Source organism: Phaethon lepturus, unplaced genomic scaffold (assembly GCF_000687285.1).
Source record: "Phaethon lepturus isolate BGI_N335 unplaced genomic scaffold, ASM68728v1 scaffold5328, whole genome shotgun sequence".
NCBI classification, from domain to species: Eukaryota; Metazoa; Chordata; class Aves; order Phaethontiformes; family Phaethontidae; genus Phaethon; species Phaethon lepturus.
In genome coordinates, this window is record NW_010555395.1 from 26,578 (window position 1) to 48,892 (window position 22,315).

The 22,315-nt window shown below is 37.6% G+C and overlaps 1 protein-coding gene across 1 annotated transcript in view; it reads left to right on the forward strand.

The window, feature by feature from the left end:
- The window catches only part of PTPN21 (protein tyrosine phosphatase, non-receptor type 21), a 36,111-nt gene extending 18,191 nt beyond the window's left edge, over positions 1-17,920 (forward strand). The window contains exons 7-18 of the mRNA XM_010292129.1: positions 46-134; positions 2,048-2,135; positions 2,855-2,934; positions 4,591-4,651; positions 5,167-5,251; positions 7,467-8,932; positions 11,268-11,405; positions 13,984-14,205; positions 15,423-15,551; positions 15,863-16,097; positions 16,643-16,803; positions 17,662-17,920. Coding sequence (XP_010290431.1) covers positions 46-134; positions 2,048-2,135; positions 2,855-2,934; positions 4,591-4,651; positions 5,167-5,251; positions 7,467-8,932; positions 11,268-11,405; positions 13,984-14,205; positions 15,423-15,551; positions 15,863-16,097; positions 16,643-16,803; positions 17,662-17,790 — 2,883 coding nt within the window. The 3' untranslated portion in view covers positions 17,791-17,920. The remainder of the gene's footprint in view (positions 1-45; positions 135-2,047; positions 2,136-2,854; positions 2,935-4,590; positions 4,652-5,166; positions 5,252-7,466; positions 8,933-11,267; positions 11,406-13,983; positions 14,206-15,422; positions 15,552-15,862; positions 16,098-16,642; positions 16,804-17,661) is intronic.
- Positions 17,921-22,315: the final 4,395 nt, after the last annotated feature.

The window sequence follows — 22,315 nt, forward strand, 5'->3', positions numbered from 1 at the left end:
AAGACTTTTTTCTGTATTTGCATAATTTTTTGTAACTTCTTACAGGACAGCCAAGGAAGTGACATATTCATTGGAGCATGTCTTGATGGTATCTTTGTGAAACACAAAAATGGTCGTCCTCCTGTTGTATTTAGGTTAGTGTTGTTCTTGCTTAAAATATCTTTGTGCGCTTCACATTTTATGTGTGTTTAAGTGTGTTCGTCACTAGCAGAAATGACTCTTAGATGTGATATGTATTTATTAATTTGATAAACCTGAACATGGTCTTGTAGTTGTCACGCTACAGTGAATACTGAAGTCCATGGGAGTTTTTTTGATGTATTGACTGTAGAGTGAATCTCTTTTAAGCCAGATTAATTCTAAGAGATAAACATACATTCCATTGCAAAACATTTATTGAGTCAAAAAGGAGCAATTCTCTGCACATAGAACATCTTAAGTCCTGAGGTGGGCACATCAATTTACTTAGAAATATTCAATTGTAAAATTATCCAGGAGTTCCTTTGATATATTCTATACAAAAGAAACAGAGGTGAGTCACAGGTGTGTCTGCAACTTACCTGACAGTTAAAATTCAGTCTTCATGTGAAATGGTTCCCACTGACTTCTAGAGTGATTGCTTGGGCTTCTTTGGACAGAATTTAGAATAAATAAAAAAAAAATGCATATTGGAGATTTTTTTTTTTTTAATGAATCTTAGTAATCTGCAGTTATTGCTAGAGCAAGAAAGGCTTTTTTTTGTGAATTTTAATCTTCTAGGATTGAATTTTTGGCTGAATCTGAACAGAATCTTGAAATCCTGTGGTCCCACAGTTGGTGAATTTCTGGGGTTAAAGAAGGTAGCAACTGTGTTGCTTTCTGTTAGTGGTTTAGTTTAATAGAATTTATACATTCAATACCGTTAACTGTCCTTCACAAAAATCTCTCTCTCTCCTGCTGATAGGAGAGCTGATGCCAAGTTGTTCTTAATTGTGTAGAGTGGTAGAAGTGCCCTACTCTGCTTTCTTGCAGAATGAAGCAGCAACAACTCTGCTATCTGACTTCCAAGCACATGGGCGAGGAATAAAGCTTTGTTCACACATTTCACATTATCTCTGGAAGAATTGTGGATGCAGTGTCTGTGTAAACACAAAAAGTTGCACACTGGAGACCATCAGAAAGTATTCATATTGCAATTTCAGGATCCAGTTTTCTGCTCTATTGCTTAATTGTTGTATGACTGCCCAGTTCTACTGGGGATAGATATATCATGGTATTTGGGTGGCAAAAAAGCATAGACAAGTAACTCACTAGTACAGTATACAAAGGCTGGGTTATGCTTCAGATTGGTTCAAATAATTTCATAATTTCTCCATAAACTATATGCCTATGAACTAAGGCCTTAAATTTGAGGGGTCTTTGCTTTGCATTAAAATGGGGACATCAATGTTTCTCTACCTCATGCCTATGATGGTGAGTAGCTATACAAAATGCTATCAGCCGCATCCATATAATTAAAATGGAAGTCACATAAATAAGTTTAGAGAGAATCTTGTATGTAGATCGTGCTTTTTGCCTGTGTTTGTGCACTGCAGAATATTCTTTTAATCAATGACATAGGCTTTATTTACAATAACATAATACTAATGGATCAAACTACATGTATATTTAACAAGAAGTTGAATAAATATATGGTATTATATTTCTTGCAGTCTAACCTTTTCTCATCTGTCAATATGCAAGACATTATGACTTACTGATAAGTAAATTTGTCTGAGTTTGATTTTATTATTTTTTTTTAAAGAAACTTGAAAGAATTTCAAGTGGAAGACAAGTAATAAACTTACTGCTGTACATGTTGTGCATCTTCCAAAGTCACATACATATTTTCCTTTCAGCAGTCATTTAATGGATATGGAAGTGATGGACTGCAACTTGTTCAGATAGATTGATGAATTGTCCCCAGTTCTTTATCCATATTCTTGGTGGTGGTTCTGTTCTTCAGTTCCATTTTCTGTGGTTTGAAAGTCAGAGCTTGCCAGTCAAGTCCTCTACCTTTTGTCTGCAGGTGGCATGATATTGCCAACATGTCCCACAACAAATCCTTTTTTGCATTAGAGCTGGCAAACAAAGAAGAGACAATCCAGTTCCAAACTGTGAGTAGATTTTTACTCTTATTTTTTCACTAAGGCATTGGTAGATAAAAACACCAATTAAGACTGTGAATTTAACTCAAAGTATAAAAACTACTTCTTATATGTTTAGCAACTTTGAACTGTATGAATGAGTCAAAAGTAATAACACTGTCTCTGGCTAGCTTTCTACGGGAAGGCATTAAAAATTGACCTTTTATGTTGAGTACATCGACAAGTTCAGTTCAGGTGGTCATAAACATTTTCATCCATTCCAGTAAAATTTATAGCATGTTTTTTTGACTTTTAAGTCAGTGGCATTTAAAGATAAACATGGTCTTAGAGCCTTGCCAGAATGGGCCATGGTGTTCCTTGCAGAATTAATTTTATGTAGCATCTGCCTGTTGCCTTTGTCAAGAAGGCAGCTGTTCATAATCTGCATGAGAGAGAGAGAAGAAGATACTGTAAATTGTGTTAGTGTTATAGCTGATAAAAAGGACTTCAACAAAAAGCTTCTGCTTTCAACTTCATCTAATAAAATCTAATAAAATTGTTAGGCTAGAGTGCATGTTCAGGTCCGCAAAGTACAGTTTTAGGGAAAACCTGGTGAGAGTATTGAGGTTATATTAAAACTAAATTGGTTAATGCTAATTTAATCTTAAAAATTTCAATGGCTTGTCTGAAAGCAAATGAAAGGTATGCATATTCAGCCTAATATGCAAATTTTGGTGTTTTTTTGGCAGGAAGATATGGAAACAGCAAAATACGTGTGGAGGATGTGTGTGGCTAGACACAAATTTTACAGACTAAATAAATGCAGCCTGTAAGTAGAATACATTAGCAGAACTCTTGGTGCCCTTGAAGCGTCCATTGGGAAGTGAAATCATTTATAACTTCTGTAATGTCTTTACTGTCCTTAGATGGTAGTAATTAATGACTTGGGGTTTTTTTCTTAATCTTTTTTGAGAAAATACTTACCACCAGTTTCTCAAACATGTTCTGCTTTATAATGGAGGACAACATTGAACACTGAAGTCTTACCAAAAGTAATAGTGTTTGGCCCCTGCTGCTGGATCTCAGTGCTGTGGCAGCTTTAGTTGCTTTGGGGGTTGCTATTGCTAGAATGTTTGTGAGCTACTGGAATCACTGGGATTTTGGCCTGGGTTTGGGTGAACTGCTCTGAAAGGACATGCTAGAGGCCTTTAAAAGGGTGAGAAGTGTATGTGAAGCACTCCTGAAATGTGCTGGATTGACAGCTGAGAGGTATGTGGTCCTTTGGATATCCATGGAATCCGTATAGCTCAAGTAGCACCAGTGCAAAGTAAATTTAATACAATTTATCAAATTAAATTTAAATGGGCTGGTTTCCAACTTGTAAATCAAGGGCTGGAATTTGAGCTACTCCACTGGTACAGCTTTCCTTCAGTTAAGTTACTTCAGTCAAAAAAGAGAGAATTAGACCCAGTGAATAGACTGTCAAAAAAGCACGATTCTGAAATGTTCCATTCCTCTTCTTTGTATACGAGAGGATAGCTGTGGAGGGCTTGGTCCAAAATTTGCTGAGGCAAGTGGAAAGATAATGGAATATTTTGTACCACAGATGACTTGCTAGTGTGTTTAATGCTAACTTATATTAGAAGAGTAAGATTAATTTTGAATAGAGTAGACCTCATACCTGTAAGCTTATAAACCTGTCTGCCTTTTGAGAGGGATAAGAGATGTTGATAGTAGTGGTGCGTTTGTGGGACTCGTGCATTGCTATCTGAATAATGTCAGTTCTATAGTCCTGTATTGAATGTCAGTCTCAAGGATTACTTATTTCAACACTTTCATCACAAAATGGTTTTATTAATAGGTAAATTCTTCAAAAAAATTTCCTGATTACTCTAAGATTCCCTCTCATCTGCTCCTGCTGCAGAAAATTCTTATGCATGCCTGTATTAAGTTCACTTTTTTCTTTATCTGTACGTACCTTGTTTTTAGAGACTCCCTGGACTCTCCACCTGAGGAGGGCTCTCAGAAATCTTCCCTCATTCTTTCCCTTCCACGCTTTCCAATCCTTTCTCGTCCTTCACTTCCCAAAGGGTGAGCTGAAAAATCATCTTTCTGAAATCTGGCAGTTCCTGCATTTGTATTATTCTTCTGTCTTTTGACCTCTTGCCTTGTTGCAAGATGCAGAGTACAGGTGCAATGTAGGGTGGGGAAAAAGGAGTGTAGGGTTTCTGAACCTTACATCCTGGAGGCAATCCAACAAATTACGAAAATTTATTACCATTAGCTTGAGTGTTAGAACATACAAATGCTTATGCAGTATAGTCACGCTTTCCAGTTCTTGTAACATCTGTAACGTTACATTCTGTAAATAATTTTATGTCTGCTCTCGTGGAACAGTTAACTTACAGTATGAGCACATTCCAAGGTTTGAAATAGGTCTTGGTGGTGTTAAGAGTCATTTCTCACCATAAAATTTCTTCTGTAGACAAACCCAACCTGTTACAGTGAATCCTGTTAGAAGGCGGTCTTCATCCAGGATGTCTATGGTAAGGAGAGCAAATAGTGTTATTTTTGCATTTTTATGGATTTCAATTGACTTTGAATCAGACCTTAGTTTCCCTCAATTAAGTAAAATGAGCAGTGAACAAGATGAGTCTGGTGTGTGAGGAACTGTTTTTGACCTGTAGAAAGAGCTGCTATGTAATATCTGAATAATGGAATTAAAATAATTGCAATGAAAAATATTTTAAGCACTTCTATTTTTGGTTTGCTTGCTCTGTCTCTAGGAGACTCATATAGGAGACTGTTCTAGATGTCAGACGGCAAGATACAGTCTTGGGTTGGTAGTGTGTGGTTTTAGTTTTGTTTCTTTTTTTTAAATTGTTTCTTGTATGACCTCACAGGAGAAACTTACATTGCAGATTTAGAGAAATGGTTTAAGGCTAAGGCTTTGTATGTGTATTACAGATGATATTATACATTATGTATATAAAATCTTCAAGATTTATTTAAAAAATAAATCATGATTTTTTAACTAACAATATGATGCTTGCTTTCGTAGCCCAAACCTCAGCCGTATATGATGCCTCCACCACCTCAGCTGCATTACAATGGTCATTATACTGAACCATATGCATCCTCCCAAGGTAAGTTCATTAAATCCAAGGCCACAGTACACAACTTTAGAAGGTAAAAGGTATAATTGGCATTTATAGCTAGTTTAGCTAGTACTGAGTAAATTCATAGGGTGAACATGGCATAGGTTTGTACTACAGCACTCATTGAAGTGCTTGCTGCTACTCTAGGCATATAAGCTAATGTGGAATAGAATCATAGCATTGTTTAGGTTGGAAAAGACCTTTTAGATCATCAAGTCTAACTGTTAGCCTAGCAGTGCCAAGTCCACCACTAAACCATGTCCCCAAGCACCACATTTACACATCTCTTAAATACCTCCAGGGATGGTGACTCAACCACTTCCCTGGGCAGCCTGTTCCAATGCCTGACAACCCTTTTGGTGAAGACATTTTTCCTAATACCCAGTCTAAACCTCCCCTGGTGCAACTTGAGGCCATTTCCTCTTGTCCTATTGCTTGTTACTTGGGAGAAGAGACCAACACCCACCTCGCTACGACCTCCTTTCAGGCAGTTGTAGAGAGTGATAAGGTCTCCCTCGAGACTCCTTTTCTTCAGGCTAAACAACCCCAGTTCCCTCAGCCTCTTCTCCATATCCTCTCCTATGGATATGAGCAAATTAGTTATGATAGCATATACAAGCAACTATGGACTGTGGTGCCTTGTGTGAGTTGAAGCTGACTGTCAGTTTTTTTGGTTCGTGTACCAAATTGGCACATTATGGCATTGTGAGAACCTTGTCAGTATTGATCTTAATAGCTGGAAAGAGTAGCTGAGCCCCCAGAGAATTCAAACAATTAAAAAAATAAAAAAAATTAAACCCAGGATGCAGGAACAGAGAAGTTTCTCTCAGAGTTTGCTAGACTACAGGGTGGTGGGGAATTCAAAGGCTAAGGAAGTCTGCGAGTTACGGAATTGATACACAATTGATTGGAAAAAGGAAAGAAAAAAACCCAAGCAAACCCTGATTAGAATTCTCAAGGAATGCACACTCCTAATCTAAGCGGTTTACAGTGGAGTCATGGCTGCTTTCTCTCCTTTGTTTTCATTGCTGACACATTGTGTCTTTAATTAACAAAGTTGCTGCCCTGAAGGGCTTAATCTAATCTTCTGCAAACTTGCCTCAGTTTTGATAGGGACTTTCCAGTCCTACGAGTCAGCTGGATGAAAAAAAAACTCTTAACAACTCACTGGTAAGGGAATAAGCACGTTTTTATCTAGAGTTACACAAGTATTCATGAAGGTACAGGTATATAAATTCAGAATGTCACGGAATTCTTTGCAATATCGTGTTGCTACTGCACATGTCCTGTTTTTGAACATTTTTTTCACAAACAAAAGAATTTTTGTTTGTCAGCAAATTCATTAACGTAAGTGTGGCAGTTATTTTGGTGAACCTGAAAAGTTAAATCATGAAAGGCATCTAAAACAATGACTGAATTGTTCTCTTCTGGAGCTTGGGAAATTGTACATCCAATGAAGTAATGGTTAAATTTTTAAATGTATATTGGATAATATACATATATATGTATATTATATATATATATATATCAACGTTGGATCACTTTCTTTACCCATCAGAGTGGGTATATGTTAATGTGCAAACAAGATATGGTGGTGGTTTAAACTGTCCCCAAAATTTCTGGACAAAAGTTAATTTGATTTTTCTTTTCTTTTTTTAAAGGTCTTGTGTTACTGTATCTACTTATGACCTGTCGGGGTGGGGAGAAGAGTGAGGGTTTTTTTGTTTGGTTGTTATGGGGATGTTTTTGGGTTTGTGGTGCTTTTTTTTTTGTTTGTTTGCTTTTTTGCCTTTCTTGGTGTTTAAACTGATCTCATGACATTAGTGCAAACCCTGGTGTAGACATTCTTTCTTTCAATTAGTGTGGTTTAAGATTGATACGGGTTATTGTTTAACTTGGACTGAAACTTAGCAAACCTATCCTAAACAGAAGAAAGCCATTCTTAAACTAAGACAATGTTTTCCACTAGGAATTTGCATCATCTAAATGAACATAATAGGTTACTCTGGAATAGATATCCTAGGTACCAACAACAGCAAAAAACGCTGGGATTGTTTGGGTTTTTTTTTCCTTCTCATTGCAATACACAGCTAACAATATCTGAGATGTTGAAAATCTCAAACATTGGTTAGCTACCTCTTAATAGAGGATATCTTTGTTTGATGTCTTGGACATAAAGATTGTTCTTAAACTTTGCTTTCAGATAACCTCTTTGTGAGCAATCAGAATGGATACTACTGTCACTCTCAGACTAGCTTGGATAGAGCCCCTCATGACTACAGTGGTCGAATCCGCAATGGTAGTGTCTATAGTGCACATAGCACAAACTCCTTGAACAATCCACAGCATTACTTGCAGCCGTCCCCCATGTCCTCTAACCCAAGCATTACTGGAAGTGACATCCTCAGGACTGATTATGTCCCGTCACACAGACATAGTGCACTAATACCACCTTCTTATCGTCCCACGCCAGACTACGAAACTGTGATGAGACAGCTCAACAGGGGAATGGTGCACACAGATAGGCAGAGTCATTCAATGAGAAATCTTAACATCAGCAATTCATATGCTTACAGCAGGCCTGATGCCTTAGTTTACAGTCAACCTGAAATACGAGAACATGCTCACTTCACTTCCCCACAGTCTAACCATTATCCGTTTAACCTGAACTACAGTTTTCATAGCCAATCCCCCTATCCCTATCCTCCTGAAAAGCGCCCAGTTGTTGGGGCAGTCAGTGTTCCTGAGCTGACAAATGTGCAGCTCCAGGCTCAGGACTATCCAGCACCAAATATAATGAAGACCCAAGTCTATCGACCACCTCCCCCATACCCGTACCCAAGACCTGCAAATAGTACTCCAGACCTTTCACGACATATCTACATTAGCAGCAGCAATCCAGATCTTATCACAAGGCGAGTGCACCATTCTGTCCAGACATTTCAGGAAGACAGCCTGCCTGTGGCACATTCTCTTCAGGAAGTCAGTGAACCTCTAACGTCGGCACGCCATGCTCAGCTGCAGAAAAGGAACAGTATTGAAATAGCAGGCTTGACTCCCAGCTTTGAAGGAATAAGAATTAAAGAAAGGACCATGTCAGCTTCTGCAGCAGATGTGGCTCTTCCAAGAGTTATCTCAGAAGGGTCACAGCCCAACATTCTGATGGAGAGGACAAAGCAAAAAGAAAGTGAGCAAGAAGAAAGTGTAAACTGTGATCATAAGAAAACCCTTTCAGATGCCACTATGCTGATTCATAGTAGTGAGGAAGAAGAAGAATTTGAAGAAGAAAGCAAGGCTAATACAAGTCTCTCTCCTCTCCCTGAAGATCAAACCCAGCTGTCATCCGTTATGGGTGGTTATTCTCATGATTCAATACTGAACTACCCTTATAGCTCTGTTGCTTCATCTGCTGGCCCTTTGCATATTCTTGAGCCTAAATTACATATTACAGAGACAGAAAAGAGAATGAAAGATATGAGCCCCATTCATTTACTGGTAGAAAGCCAGGTACAGAGAAGAGGGGAAGGACTGCTTACTCCATCCATGTCGGAATCTGATCTTACAACATCAGGGAGATACAGAGTAAGGAAAGATTCAGTAAAGAAGAGACCTGTGTCCGATTTTTTGTCTGGGAAGAAGAATATTGTGGAAGGCCTTCCCCCGCTAGGTGTAAGTGGATACTATTCCTCGTTTTGGGTGGTTCTGTAGTGGGAGTTGTGTGGGGTTTTTGTTTGAGGTTTGGGGTTTTTTTAATCAACCTGAGATGCTTTTACAACATGTGAATTAAAAGCTACCTTAAGCTTGACCTTTATTTTTCTGTTTTTCACTGATTAACTTTGCTTAGCTAGCTTTCATCCCCTTCTCTGCCATGTCTGAATTCTGTTTGTGTAGTCCTCTCGCACAAATCCAGCTGTGCAGTCTCCATCCGATACACCTAACCTGGCTAGCAACTGTAGAATGAGCGAACTTAAAGTCCCTTCTAGATCTCAAATTCTGCCCTACCTATCATTATCTGGAACAGAAGCAACTCTTTCCATTCCACTACCAGCTTTCTAATCTTCTTCTCACTGAAAAATTGGATGTAGCTGAATGTTTACTTTTTTGATTTCCTTTCTTCTTGTGACCTAAGAGGGGGACCTGACGCATTAGGCAATAAATTCTTTCATTGCATTCTCTTCCTTCCTCCATCCCTTCCCTTTTTCATATCCTTTCCCTTTTGCCTTCTCTTCAAGCTGTTTTTACCTCACTAAAGGTACTTCTTACATGTAGAAGTACCATGTCTCTTTCCCCTACTCCAATCTTACGAAGCCATAAATAATGTATAACTGCCAGTTTCACCTTCCCTGTAATTCCCACCTCTTAGAAATGTCAAGGTCTGTGTGAGTCTGTACAACTTCACAGGCAGTCGTTAGCATTCATTTTGTTTTAAACTTTTGTTCAGCTTTATTGTATCCTGTGGTATATTTCAGATACCACAGGAGAAAGAATGGAGAAAGACCATTTTTATTATTATTTTGCCTTGACTGTTGTTAACTTCGCCTGCCCGAGTTAGTATCAAATAGTTTTCTGCACAAATTGGACTGCAGTGAAACTACCATGTAACCTCTACTGTAGTAACTCGTAGAGCTGATGCTGCAAAAGCTAACCTATGCAAAAGCGATGTATTTAAATAGTTACTGCTCTCACAATTTTTTGTCTGTCAGACTTGCTATACATGGAGCTGAAGACAATGAAATGAACCTTCATCAGCTTCAATTCATTTTATAATTATGTATGTTTTTCTACATCTCCTTCCTCCCGTTTGTTATGTGGGTATAGGGAAAAGGTGATACCCTTCTTCTGTTCACATTTAGATAGTCACTTATCTTTTTGGAGAACAAAATACTATGTTTTCAGACACTGATGTGTCTACCAAAATCATAGCCTGCCTTTTCCTTCTGATAGCTATGTAAATGTTCAAGTCAACCTTTGAAATGAAATTCATATTAAAACTTTTTCACTGGAAGTGTTCAGTAAAATACTTTCTAGTTCAGTAACATTTAAGAGTGCCATTGCATAATAGAATATTACATTTCCATGTTCAATATTGATGTGAATATCCTGGTAACAAAGCTAGCCCCTACCAATGTTTGCACATTTTGCTTTTCAATGAACTCTTACTGTTGTGTTTGTGTTCACTTTTAAATGTGGTCTTATCCTCTTAGCTTTGTCTTCCTATTCCTTACTACCATTTAGCTTTTTAAAGCATTGATTATCATTCAAGCAGCACATACACTCACATTTTCATTGTTTTTTTTAACAACCCAACTTAGCAACTGCAGGAATGATGAAGTTTTCTCTTACACTTTTTAAAAGAATCATTTGAATTTATTCATTCATAAAACCCCCCCTTTGGTATTTTTCTCCAATAATGAATGGTAATTTCAATCATTTACATTCATGGCCTACTTCAGGGCTCAGATCTGTCTGCAGTTCTGTGTTCATGTTTTGTATGTGCAGTTTGTTGCCAACTTAGTCAAACATTTAACTATATCCAAATACCTTAAAGCTGTATGCTCATTGTTATGCCTGCTTGTAGGGAAGAAAAGTCCCTGCAAACTGAATAGTCTAGTAAGGAATGATTTTTATGTATTTTAGGGGTTGGAAAGCGATTCCAATTCTGTCCAAGAATGACAAATATTGTTCCCCAGGAAGCTCACAACTGAGGGTGTGAGGTGACAACTCTGGATAATTAACATTCTTATGCAGTTTCATTAACCTGTCTGGAATGAAGACAGACTTGTGTTGTATCCTTGGAGGAATGTGGTCCCACCACCCTGATCTCTTGCTACAGTGCTTATCAAAAAAAAAAAAAAAAAAAAAGTCAGAGCTGTTTGTAGAAGGGGTCAAAGAAGTATCCTTTGCTTAATTGAACTCATCTGGTTTCTGCTACTCATCTGGTTTCTGCTTTGTAACTTCATCAGGTATTTAAGAATATTTACAAGTTTTAGCTTTTCTTTTGTAGGGTATGAAAAAGAATAAAAATGATGCAAAAAAAATAGGGCCTCTAAAGCTAGCTGCCCTAAATGGACTAGCTTTGACTAGAATGCCTCTGCCAGATGAGAGGAAGGAAGAATCAACAAGAGCAACAAATGATGAACGGGTATGTTGAAGTTTTTTAATGTTTGATTTCTCTTTTACACTACTGATTTTTCAAAATGAAATGCATATGAATGGTGCTTTGTGTTGACTTTAAAATGCTTCCAGTTCAAAGCAACTCAAATACTGAGAATAGAAACAAACTAAAGAATGAGACTTCTAATTGATAAGTCATTGCTAGAAGTATTGGGTGTAACTCAGATTTTTCTTTAGATTTAAGATGACAGTGATTGAGATCATAGTTACCCTTTGAACATACAGGAAACAAATTAACTAGTACCTACTGATACATTTTTTGTGCCAAGTCTTTCTGTGTTCTCTCTTAATTTGGGGATTTTCTGGACTGAAAACATATGAAAGTTAAAATTCTGAGTGTGAGATTGAACTTGGTTGTAATTATTAGTAATGAATACAATTTTTACAATAAATTTTGTAGTTAAATTGCATCCCCAGGGTACAGTGTGTGCAGATGATATTTATCTGTTTGCCTTCAGTGGATGCCTGAAAATGTAGATGGAACTTTTGTGTTCTGCAGAAATTTTAAATTCAGTAAAAGATCTCAGGTCACTGAGAGAACATCAGGTTCCAGAATTTGAGGATTATTCTTTGAGAAATATGACTCCATCTGCTTGTGTTAGGGTAAATGATGTCAGTAAATATACTTCAGTCTGTGTCATAAATCATTATAGGTGCAGGAAAGTGAAACACAGTCAATATCCAGCCTGTGAAGGGCTATGTAGAACAGTGCTGTCATCACACATCTGACTAGGGAGCAACTGGATACACCAAGATCTATGGTGATTATTGTACATTCTGCAACCAGTGATCTCTTTAGAATCCAGTTCTGAGCATGGTTGGGCATCCTCAGCAGACCCCCTCTAGCTCAGTTCCTTGACAGTCACTGGGCAGGGTTTAGGACCCGAAGGAACAGTCCTGCTCTCACCAGCTGCAGTTTTAAGGAACAGGCCAAGAAAATTAATTTCAAGTCACACAGTAGAAATTTGGTCTTGGAGTTTGAAGGCTTGGAGTGAGATCCATAGGAGGGAGATTTGCCTGTTTCATTTAAACATTTGAAGTTCTTTTTGAACTATATATATTTAAAATATATATATATACACACACATACTCCTTAAAGATGCTAAGGGACAAAAATTAACATTGTGTTATTGAGATACAGTTCTACATTTTGTACCTGTGTTGGTTATTTCCTCTTACTTACAACTATCATCTTTTCCTGGAATGACCTTTATTGAAATCAGACGTATTATTACTTAGTTAGCTCTGCCCAAAGTGTTGAGGTAAAAGAAGAATCCATAAAGTCAAGTTATGAAAAAGACATGTCACTACACTTTCTCTTCAGGTGGTCATGTAGAGGCAGAACAGATACCATGAAATGGGAGTAATTCCTAAAACAGTTGAGAAAAGGCAGTGCAGAGCAGACATATTGACGTGAAAGGAAGTCCAGACTGCAGATATTTTGGAAGATGATTTTAAAGTTAATTCAATGCCTGTTTCATTGCTCAGGTTCGTGCAATTATCAGTTTAAATGAGTGAATTTAGCCTAAAGATAATAAAGGAGTTTGTACAGTTGATGTATGGATGTGCAGATTGCGTATGATTGAGGTTTTATGCCTTCCTTTGCAACGTTTGACATTATGGTTATTTGATACAAGACAATTTTTCTGACCTGATACCGTGGAGCAGTTGCTGTGAGAGGCTGGGGACTTGTGACATAGATGAAATTTTCTGGCTGAAATCTTACATATTATTCCTCTAATTATTGTTGGCAAAGAGATGCTGAAATTCCAGAAGTGTCTTATGATTTAGAAAGAACTTGGTTTTGAAAGAATAAACCGGTGTGGAGAGTGGAAGCAGTTCATTAAATAAAACAGATCGAGTTATACTACTAGAAAAAATCCTGGGTTACACATCAACTGCAGCAAAATGTTCTAGGAAGGCTTTGCTGATGTATGCAAAGTTTAGTATCTTCAGCCTGAGAAAATATAAAATATTGGTAGTGAATTATTAGCTCATTGACTGAGGCAAGTGCTTTTTACTTTTTTGGAGTTCTTCTCCATCCAAATGACAAAATTGACTTTATTTTGTTTTATTGCAAGGTTAAAGAAGACCTTTTCAGATTATGTAATATAACATGCTGTATTGAGCAGGAGGATTAATGAGTATTTCTTGTTCAAAGGTATTTGAGGCAGTTTGTAGTACATTTGTAGTATTTGTAGTACAGCATAGCTATCTGGTCAATTATTTAAGCCAAATATTTCTTTGCCCAACTGCGTTGTCTTTATAGAAACTATGATGTAATTTTTCTTTCACTAGTGGTATTCAGACCTAATGAAGTATAACAGGCTTCTTAGTTTTCACTTGAGCAAAATTCCTACTGGTTAGGGTTGCTCTAATTTTTTCCGATATATTAGTGAAAACATTAATGGCTGGAAAAGCATTGAAAAAGTATGTAAAGGAAGGAAAGAGGAAAATGCATACATTTTGTCCTTCATGAATTCTCTGTTAAAATACACTCGCCTTAGAACGTGACTGCATATTCTCATCTGTGTTCTCTTTTTCAGTGTAAAGTTCTAGAACAACGGTTAGAGCAGGGGATGGTGTTTACTGAATATGAGCACATTCAGAAAAGAAGACTTATAGATGGTGAGTGCTCAATAGCTCGGCTTCCTGAAAATGCTGAAAGAAACAGATTCCAGGACGTCCTTCCTTATGATGATACCAGAGTAGAGCTAGTCCCAACCAAAGAAAATAACACAGGTTACATCAATGCATCTCATATCAAGGTGAGAGAAATACTGTTGGAGAAATATTTTCTAGGTAATGTGGTAACTAAAAATGGCTTTGGCTATGAATTCTGGTTTGGTCAGATGAGTGAGAATCCCTCTATCTCTCTCTCTCTTTCCAGGTTTCTTTGGGGAAAGGAGAAACCTCTTTTTCCTCATTACCTAGAATAATCAAGAGTTAATTATTGGAGAGGTCTTCTGCATTTCGCTTCTGTACTGATCTACTGTCTGCTTTCTCTCTCTGCCATGTGTCTCTGTGGATTGGTGCTAACAGAAGGCATGTCCATGCTTCGCAGAATTAAGGCGGCAAATAGCTTTATAACAAACCAGGATCCTTTGCAATGATTATGATTTTTTTGAACTGCAGTGACAATCCTTATTATTTCTTCCTCTTCTATACTTTCAGGCTAGATCCACAACAGGCAGTAAGTTTAGCTCCCAGCTTAAGCCTTTTTTGATGGTTAGATGAAGAGATGGAGCCGGGGGAAATACGCTCTTTTATAATCTTAAGTTGTCCCCTTTCCCCAGCCTTAGTGCTTTAAACTCTGTTTAAAAAAGTGAAGAAGTTTGCCGGGTGACCTCAAGAATCTTCAAGGCAGTTTGTTAATTTTCAATGCATTTACTTACTTGAAGTGCATGGCTTCAAGGCTTCATGCTTTCCCTGAAAAGAGTTGAGATCGTCAAAGCAGCAGTTGTAGTTGTGTTGGTGTCTTTTTTTTTTTAATAAATCTGTACACTGGCATGGTACCGTAGTTTCCATACTTTAGCTCATCCACAAATGTTGAGTAACTCTTCTGACCCTTCTCAAAAAAGGTAATATTTTTTGAGGAAACATCAGCTAATTCTTACTTTGTAGTGCATATAATAGCATTTACAGCACCAGGGTATGGAAGCTTCTCTAAACCTGAATTGGCTAGAATACCTTAAACTCACAAAAGAGAAATACAGTTTCATTTACTCACTTTTACGTTATGCTTATGATGTAAAATACATTTATTTAGCTATATGCCTATACAGTTTTAAACATTGTGTCTCTTCTGCATCTAATGTGACAGAATGCAGCTAAAAAAGGGGAGGCAGATATAGCTCACAGTGGGCTTCTACTTCTGCAGTGTTGCTGTCTTTTTTTTCAGTTTGTGCATCTTCAAATGACTGACATAAGAATTGGGGAGAGGGACTTTTCAGTAATTACTAATCTAATCTCTGTCTTTTTACAGATTTCTGTTGGAGGCATAGAGTGGGATTACATTGCTACACAGGGCCCTTTGCAGAATACATGTCAGGATTTCTGGCAGATGATCTGGGAGCAAGGGATTGCCATCATAGCTATGGTGACGGCAGAGGAAGTGAGTATAAAATTAGTCAGGTTTCTCCCAGAACTTATGCAACGATTTTGTTATGATCTCTTAGAGGAAGGGGATCTTTGCTCCAATAAGACGACCAATTAAAGATAAATTTCTAGTGACCTCTTTGCCATTCTGTCTTGCTTTCCTTGGCAGAAAGATTTGCAAACCCTTTCCGCTGGAAAGTTGGTTTACTTAGTGAGAAATCTTAACACTGTAGTAGAACTTAATAGAGGAGAGAGATGGTTGTGACAGGAGCATTAGTTGTATGAGTGTTCTTATCTTTCTTGTTAAGCAAGTGTTTTACTTTTAAGGAAAGTGGGCGAGAAAAAAGCTTCAGATACTGGCCACGTCTTGGTTCAAGACACAACACGGTAACATATGGAAGATTTAAGATTACCACACGGTTCCGTACTGACTCAGGCTGCTATGCAACTACAGGTTTGAAGATTAAACATCTTCTGACAGGGCAGGAGAGAACAGTTTGGCATCTGCAGTATACTGATTGGCCAGAGCATGGCTGTCCAGAGGATTTAAAGGGATTTCTCTGTAAGTTGTATTTAATAGCCTTGTTTTGGGGTTGTTTTTTTGTTTGTTTTTTAATACCTCCTAAAATGACTGCTATACATGAATTAGCTTTTCATAAGTATGCCAAGCATTCTGCTGTAAAAGGTTTCTTCACACAAGCAAGAGATACTGAACTATATTTTTGGCAGGAATATACCTGCCAGTTTGTTAAAGTGACTGTTTATGTCTAAAGCCAAATACATAATTTATGAAAAGTTCATATAGATTAAAACATAACTGTATCACATACTACACATTTGAGTATGTTTCAGCAGTAGCAAGATGGCCACGAGTTGCCTTCAGTGGGGAACAGGGGAACAAGGCAAGGAAAGCCTTAAAAAAGTTGGATGATCTTTATAGACCTGTACTGCTTGAGTTGGGATATGACTGATTTATACAGTGTGTCATTTTTCTGTGGGATGTAATTTGTTAAATTAGTAGTTTTCTGGTGGTCATACAGCATAATAGCATGGCTTATGGGGCTTCATCTCCTAAATGTATTATTCTTATCTTGTTGAACCTAATAGCATACTTGGAAGAGATACAGTCAGTGCGACGCCATACGAACAGCACCGCCGATCCTAAAAACTGTAATCCTCCTGTACTGGTACATTGCAGTGCAGGTGTAGGACGAACAGGAGTGGTCATACTGTCAGAGATCATGATCGCTTGCTTGGAACACAATGAGGTGATCTCTTTTTCTTTCTCATGTTTTAAATAATGATAGGTAGTGGAAGAGTAAATAACCTAACATAAAATACTTTATGGCTGTTCATCTGAGCTTTTCCAAGATGTCGTCTTTGGAAGAGCCCTTACAACTATGGTTGAAAGACCTCTTGGTAGTTCAACACAAGTTAATAATCTCCTGGAGTTGCCTGCTTATACACTGTGTACTGGGATGCTCATTTGGATTCTTGATTCCATAAGATATTGAGTCACTGAGTGGAACGAGGTATGCCCTAGGCTACTGAGCATATTTCAGGATGTTGCCCTGACTTTACCACTTCATGCCTTAGTTTTAATGGATAATATTCAAGAACATGCTTTGTAGCCAGTCAATGGGCTTTTTATTATATACTTTGTTCCGAAGTGTAGTGTACTTCAGTATCGGTCTCAGCAGAGGACAAAGCAGTAGTTTGATAGAGGAAGACCCGGTCCTGTCAGCTTTTAGCCAGAAGTGAATAGCTGTAAAGTGCTTATTAATAATATAATATGCCAGCTGAGACTCAACAAACTGGTTGTTTCATTGTGCCTCCCTGTGCTAATACTGTGACAGACTTTTGTAGCCATTAGATTTGTGAAGACCCATATCCCATGAGATAGGCAAGTTTAACATTATGCATGTTTCACAGATGAGGAGGTAGTCATGATCAGTGGTGTAGTGCAATCCGTACTGCAGGAGTGGGCAATGAATTGTCAGAGCTGAAATGAGAGCAGCTGATTCCACCCTTAGATCACTGGTGCTGCTCTGAACCTCCTGCTGAGAAAGTGCAAGCCAGTCTCCTTGCTCACCAGTCACTTGTAATTGTTTGTTCTCTTCCTCCAGATGCTGGACATCCCACGAGTGCTGGACATGTTGAGGCAGCAGAGAATGATGATGGTGCAGACTCTTTCGCAGTATACTTTCGTCTATGGAGTTCTCATTCAGTTTCTCAAAAGTTCCAGACTTATATAATCCCTGACACTTCCTAAGAGACACTGCAGGAGCTTACAGAAAGAAAATTACAGTTGTCCAGGCAGACCTGCTCTCACTGGTGTTTTCTTCGTGTGATGAATCAACACAATTACCTTTTAGGGCTGGTATGTGACTGTTAAATGTGAGGCAGTGTAACAGTCTGGGCAAAGCAGGATCTTCGCTGCACTAAATTCTTCCCATGTTCAGCTGCAGTTATATTAGGGAATGGTTTTACTTGTACCAGTCTGTAGTACTTATGTATGTTCTTTAGAGTGGTGTTACTCTGGGCAAAATAAGTGTCTTGGGGAATGGAAGTATATGGCACAATTTTACTAACATTATGTTTTAAAACATAAATGTTAACTGTGCGAAAGCTAAAATCTTTATGTACATGGGGTGAGAAACCTGCTTTTGGGGAATGTTGAGGTCTTATGCAGTTTCATTCTGCTTTCAATTTTATATTTAGAACAATACATCTATATTTTTTAAAATTAACTTCTGGTTTCTTCTAGTTTACTCAGCAAAATTAGCAGCTCTTAGATATGTTAAGCTGTTGCTTTAAGGACAGTTATTTTTATATTCAGCATTTTTTAATTAAAAAACCCCAAAACACTACAATCCAAAACTTTTTAAACAGTGTAATATTTCCAGAGGAAAAGTCTGACAATGTTTGAACTAAGTTTTCAAAAATCATGCGGAAAGTACTAGGGGAGGCTATTGGTAGTTAGTTGTAGTGCCGTGTAATAGGACTGACAAGTGAAAGATGATGTTGATAACTTCCATTTGAGTGGATGCATGTTTACCTGAAACAAGCAGGGGAAAAATATTCTAATTATCTACAAGGTTACTGGAAACAGATGGATGAGAGAAAGTACGTATTCAGTATTATTCATATATTTAGAGGACAGTTTGATTTTACTGGCTGAAATCAAAGTGGATGCAAATGTTTTAAGCACTTTTTTTTTCTCTGTTATTTATGTAGTTAAACATAGAAACTATAATCATGCATTGTTTCATATGGTAATATACCATTACTAACCTGTTATTTTAGGAAGAGCCTTTTAAGTTGATGAAGTGAGAGATCCAAAATTGGAGTAAGAAGGTGCATAGTGGCGAAGTGGGAATGATAGTATAAAACATAATGGAGGAGGTGTGGCAGCTATGATTGCTGGTTTACACAGTGCAAAGATGACCATTAAAAATGTTTGTGTTCCCAGTCAAGAAAGCCTTTAAAGCACTGGAAGTTTCTGTAGAATCCTTCAGATTATTTTGTCAGTACTAGAACAGATTTTTGCTAATGCTGCGCAGTGTTGCAATGGAGAATATCCGCAGAAGCCATTTGAGGACACCTGCAAAATGTAAGAGCTCTTAGAGGTAACACTGGAGAGGTGGGTATTTTAGTAGCTATGTGGGTGAGTCAATGGCTGTGGCATGGATCTGAAGAGAAGTGATACCTTTGGTAGTTTCCATTTTGTCCCATGGGTCTGAGCTAATGATGGTATCCCTAAATAATCCTTTGTCTGTGGTTTTCAAATGGGGATGGTGTGGTTTTACCTGCCTTTTCAAGTATTTTGAGATGCTGAGTTGAAAATCCTAGTTCAAAAGTGAACTGTTAGTTTGTAGATAGCTGGTTTAATTTCAAAAAAACCCTGTGGTAGACCAGTCCGCAGGCATGTTTAAGTGTCCATTTCCCTTGATACCTGATTAGCAAAATGAAATGAGACTGAAAGTCATTTTTATCACTGGTGAACTTATGTTACTTTTTGGAGCTGTAACAAGGGTTTGGAAACTATTAGGAATAATTAAAACCCCTTCAAAACAATAACTGTCTCCCAAAACATTAATTAACAGTAATAAATAGGTTACCTCATTTTCCTCTGTAATAAGCTACTTCCACAAAGAAAAACACACGATCCAAATGACACTGTGCTAATGTGTCATTCTGTACAAAATGTATTACTTTAAAGTACACGGTTTAATCCAGTGCATTTGGTCTGCTTTCAGGCAGTCTGAAATATTCTACTTTCAGTAAAAGTCAGATTGAATATTTCAGATGGGTGGGAAAAAAATGTTCTTTTTGTAACTATAAAATGCCTAGGAAGTATTAGCTGCTGAATGTAAAACAGGAAGTCCAGAGGAAACCAATTACTGAAGACTGATTCCTTATATATATAATCTTGCAAACAAACCGATTTGATGTATCTGTGTTAACAGAAGTATTGAAAGAAACAGACATACTCAGCTATTCGTATCCTGCTGTGTCTTAAAACCATTGCTGCTTTTTGCCACAGTTCACTTCTGTCTTCAGAAATATTTTTGAATGGGGAGGTACGTTCTAAAATGTAGCTTGTACCATTTCCATTTCTAAACTTTGGGCTGTGATCTTCACAACCTGATACCTGCAGTTTTTAATGAAATTTTATACAACCACAACTTCAAGCAACAATTTCTAGCTGTTCAAACAGTTACTGGGACAGAACATCAGCTGTGAGGTGTTAAAAGGAGCAGTTACAACAAGCAATTTAATCCAAAATTTATGGAATTACCTGAGGTGGGTGAGGAAAATCTGTGTCTTTTGGCTTGCTTTTCTGTTTTGCTGAAAGAAGTTGTGTTCACTTTTAGAGGCGTTTGCTCTCTAATCTGGTAGTCACAGTCTTGATTTATTTTTTTTAAGCTTAACACTGCTACCTCCTCCACTTCAGCTTTCAATTCTGTCCATCAGCAATCTGTTTTTGCATTAATAGACTTGACTTTATGTGAGTTTTCCTAGTGAAGATAGCAGGCTTGCTTTTGTATGTAAGCATATGGCTCTAAGTGACCATTGAAAATGAACAGTTTCTCTTCTAAAGATACCAAACAAAAATAAACATCACAACCTTCTGTAACAAAATTAATTTTAAAAACATTGTTTAGATTTTCAGTGGACTTTTAAAAGAAAATTCAGTTTTTAGCACTTTGTTTGGAGCCTTGAAAAGGGATGCTTTTTTACATGTAGTTGTGCTGAGTGCTTCATGAAGTGTTGGACATTACAAGAACATCCACTGTCCAAATCCAGTCGGAGGTGGATTTATTTGTCAAAAGCTTGAAATTCCACTGTAAGCCTGTCTATTTTGCCAAATGTGCTTCTGTTCTTATGGGGATGAAACCAGATTATTATGCAAGATTTGAGCTGACTTTTTTTAGCAAGAGAGGTGATATGAAGACACTCTTGCAGTAAATGGCAAAGATGATGCTGATTTCTAGGGATGTCAGAGCTCTCAGGGATAAATAAAGGTGCTATATACTGTCAAGAGACAGATTTGACTGTCTTTTTGTGGGTTAGGCGGAAAATGGTTTTTAGGATCAAATTCTATGAAGAGTAAGGAGAAGAACCCCCAAATTGTAGTACGGGCTTCTGCACATTTGATTTCTTTCTTGGTTGCTCTGATGAGAGATTTTTTGGCCAATGAATCTTTGTAGTCTTGGGCTGGAAGCTCTTCTCTAGAGAACGTAAATCAGAGTCCTGTTTGTTGCAAAGATGTCGCTGACTCCGCAGGCTTAGCTGTAGGCTGCAAATCACCCCACGCCCTGTTCTGTCAGGGAGAAGCTCCCTGGTGTACAAGGGAGTTTTGCATAGCTTTTGCACAGCAGTTCTCTCCTTTTTCTGCTGTTCCCCATGAAGAGCAGGAAAAGTTTCATGCCTTAGTATTGCTCTCATTGTGATACCTTTTACATAAGTGAATGGTAAAAACTACAAGTGCAGGGTGCTATGGTTTATATCTAGAAATAAGTTTAATTCAAAGCAGGTGAGCAAGGCAAGGTCCTATAATTTTTGTGGATGAACAGCTGCTGTATGTTATCATCAACATTTAGGGAAAAAAAGGTAAAATAAAGTAATAACAAATAGAAGTAAAAGAAATGTGTATTAAATGGAAAAAAAATTCTTGGCATTTTGAGAAATGTATTTTTGGCTCTTCCTGTAATCCTGGGTATCTTTTTTTGAAGTGGATGACATTTGGAGCAATTTTCTCCAAAAATAGCTTCTTAAATTTACTAGGTAGGACTACCTGAGGCTGCTGCTACATTTTTCTTGTTGGAACAGCTGTTAAAGTTGAGTGGCTTTATAGATTCCAATGGCCTCTGGACCAAACTTGGGAACTGCAAAGTCGTTTATCATACAAGCTAGCTGTGTAATGAGACCTCAGTTTTAATATCAGTAACCATTACGAAAATCCTGGACTTAAAAATACTGAACTCATTACTGTATTTTAATAGTTAGTTCAAATTATTAATTTAAAAGAAACAACACTTCAATTGCTAAGAACTCTGTGCTTTAGGGTTTGGGGTTTTTTCAATACTGCAGAGTCATGCAGTGCCAGAGTTCAGTCCTGCAAGATGCAAAATTCCTGCAGTTCTTCCTGATATTGTAGGAATTGAAATGGGCTTATTGCCAATGAAAGCTTGAGCCCTTAAAGCATGAACACTCACATGTCTGCTTTAAATTTAAATATAGCTTACAAGAATTAACCAAAAGAATGCAGCAGGA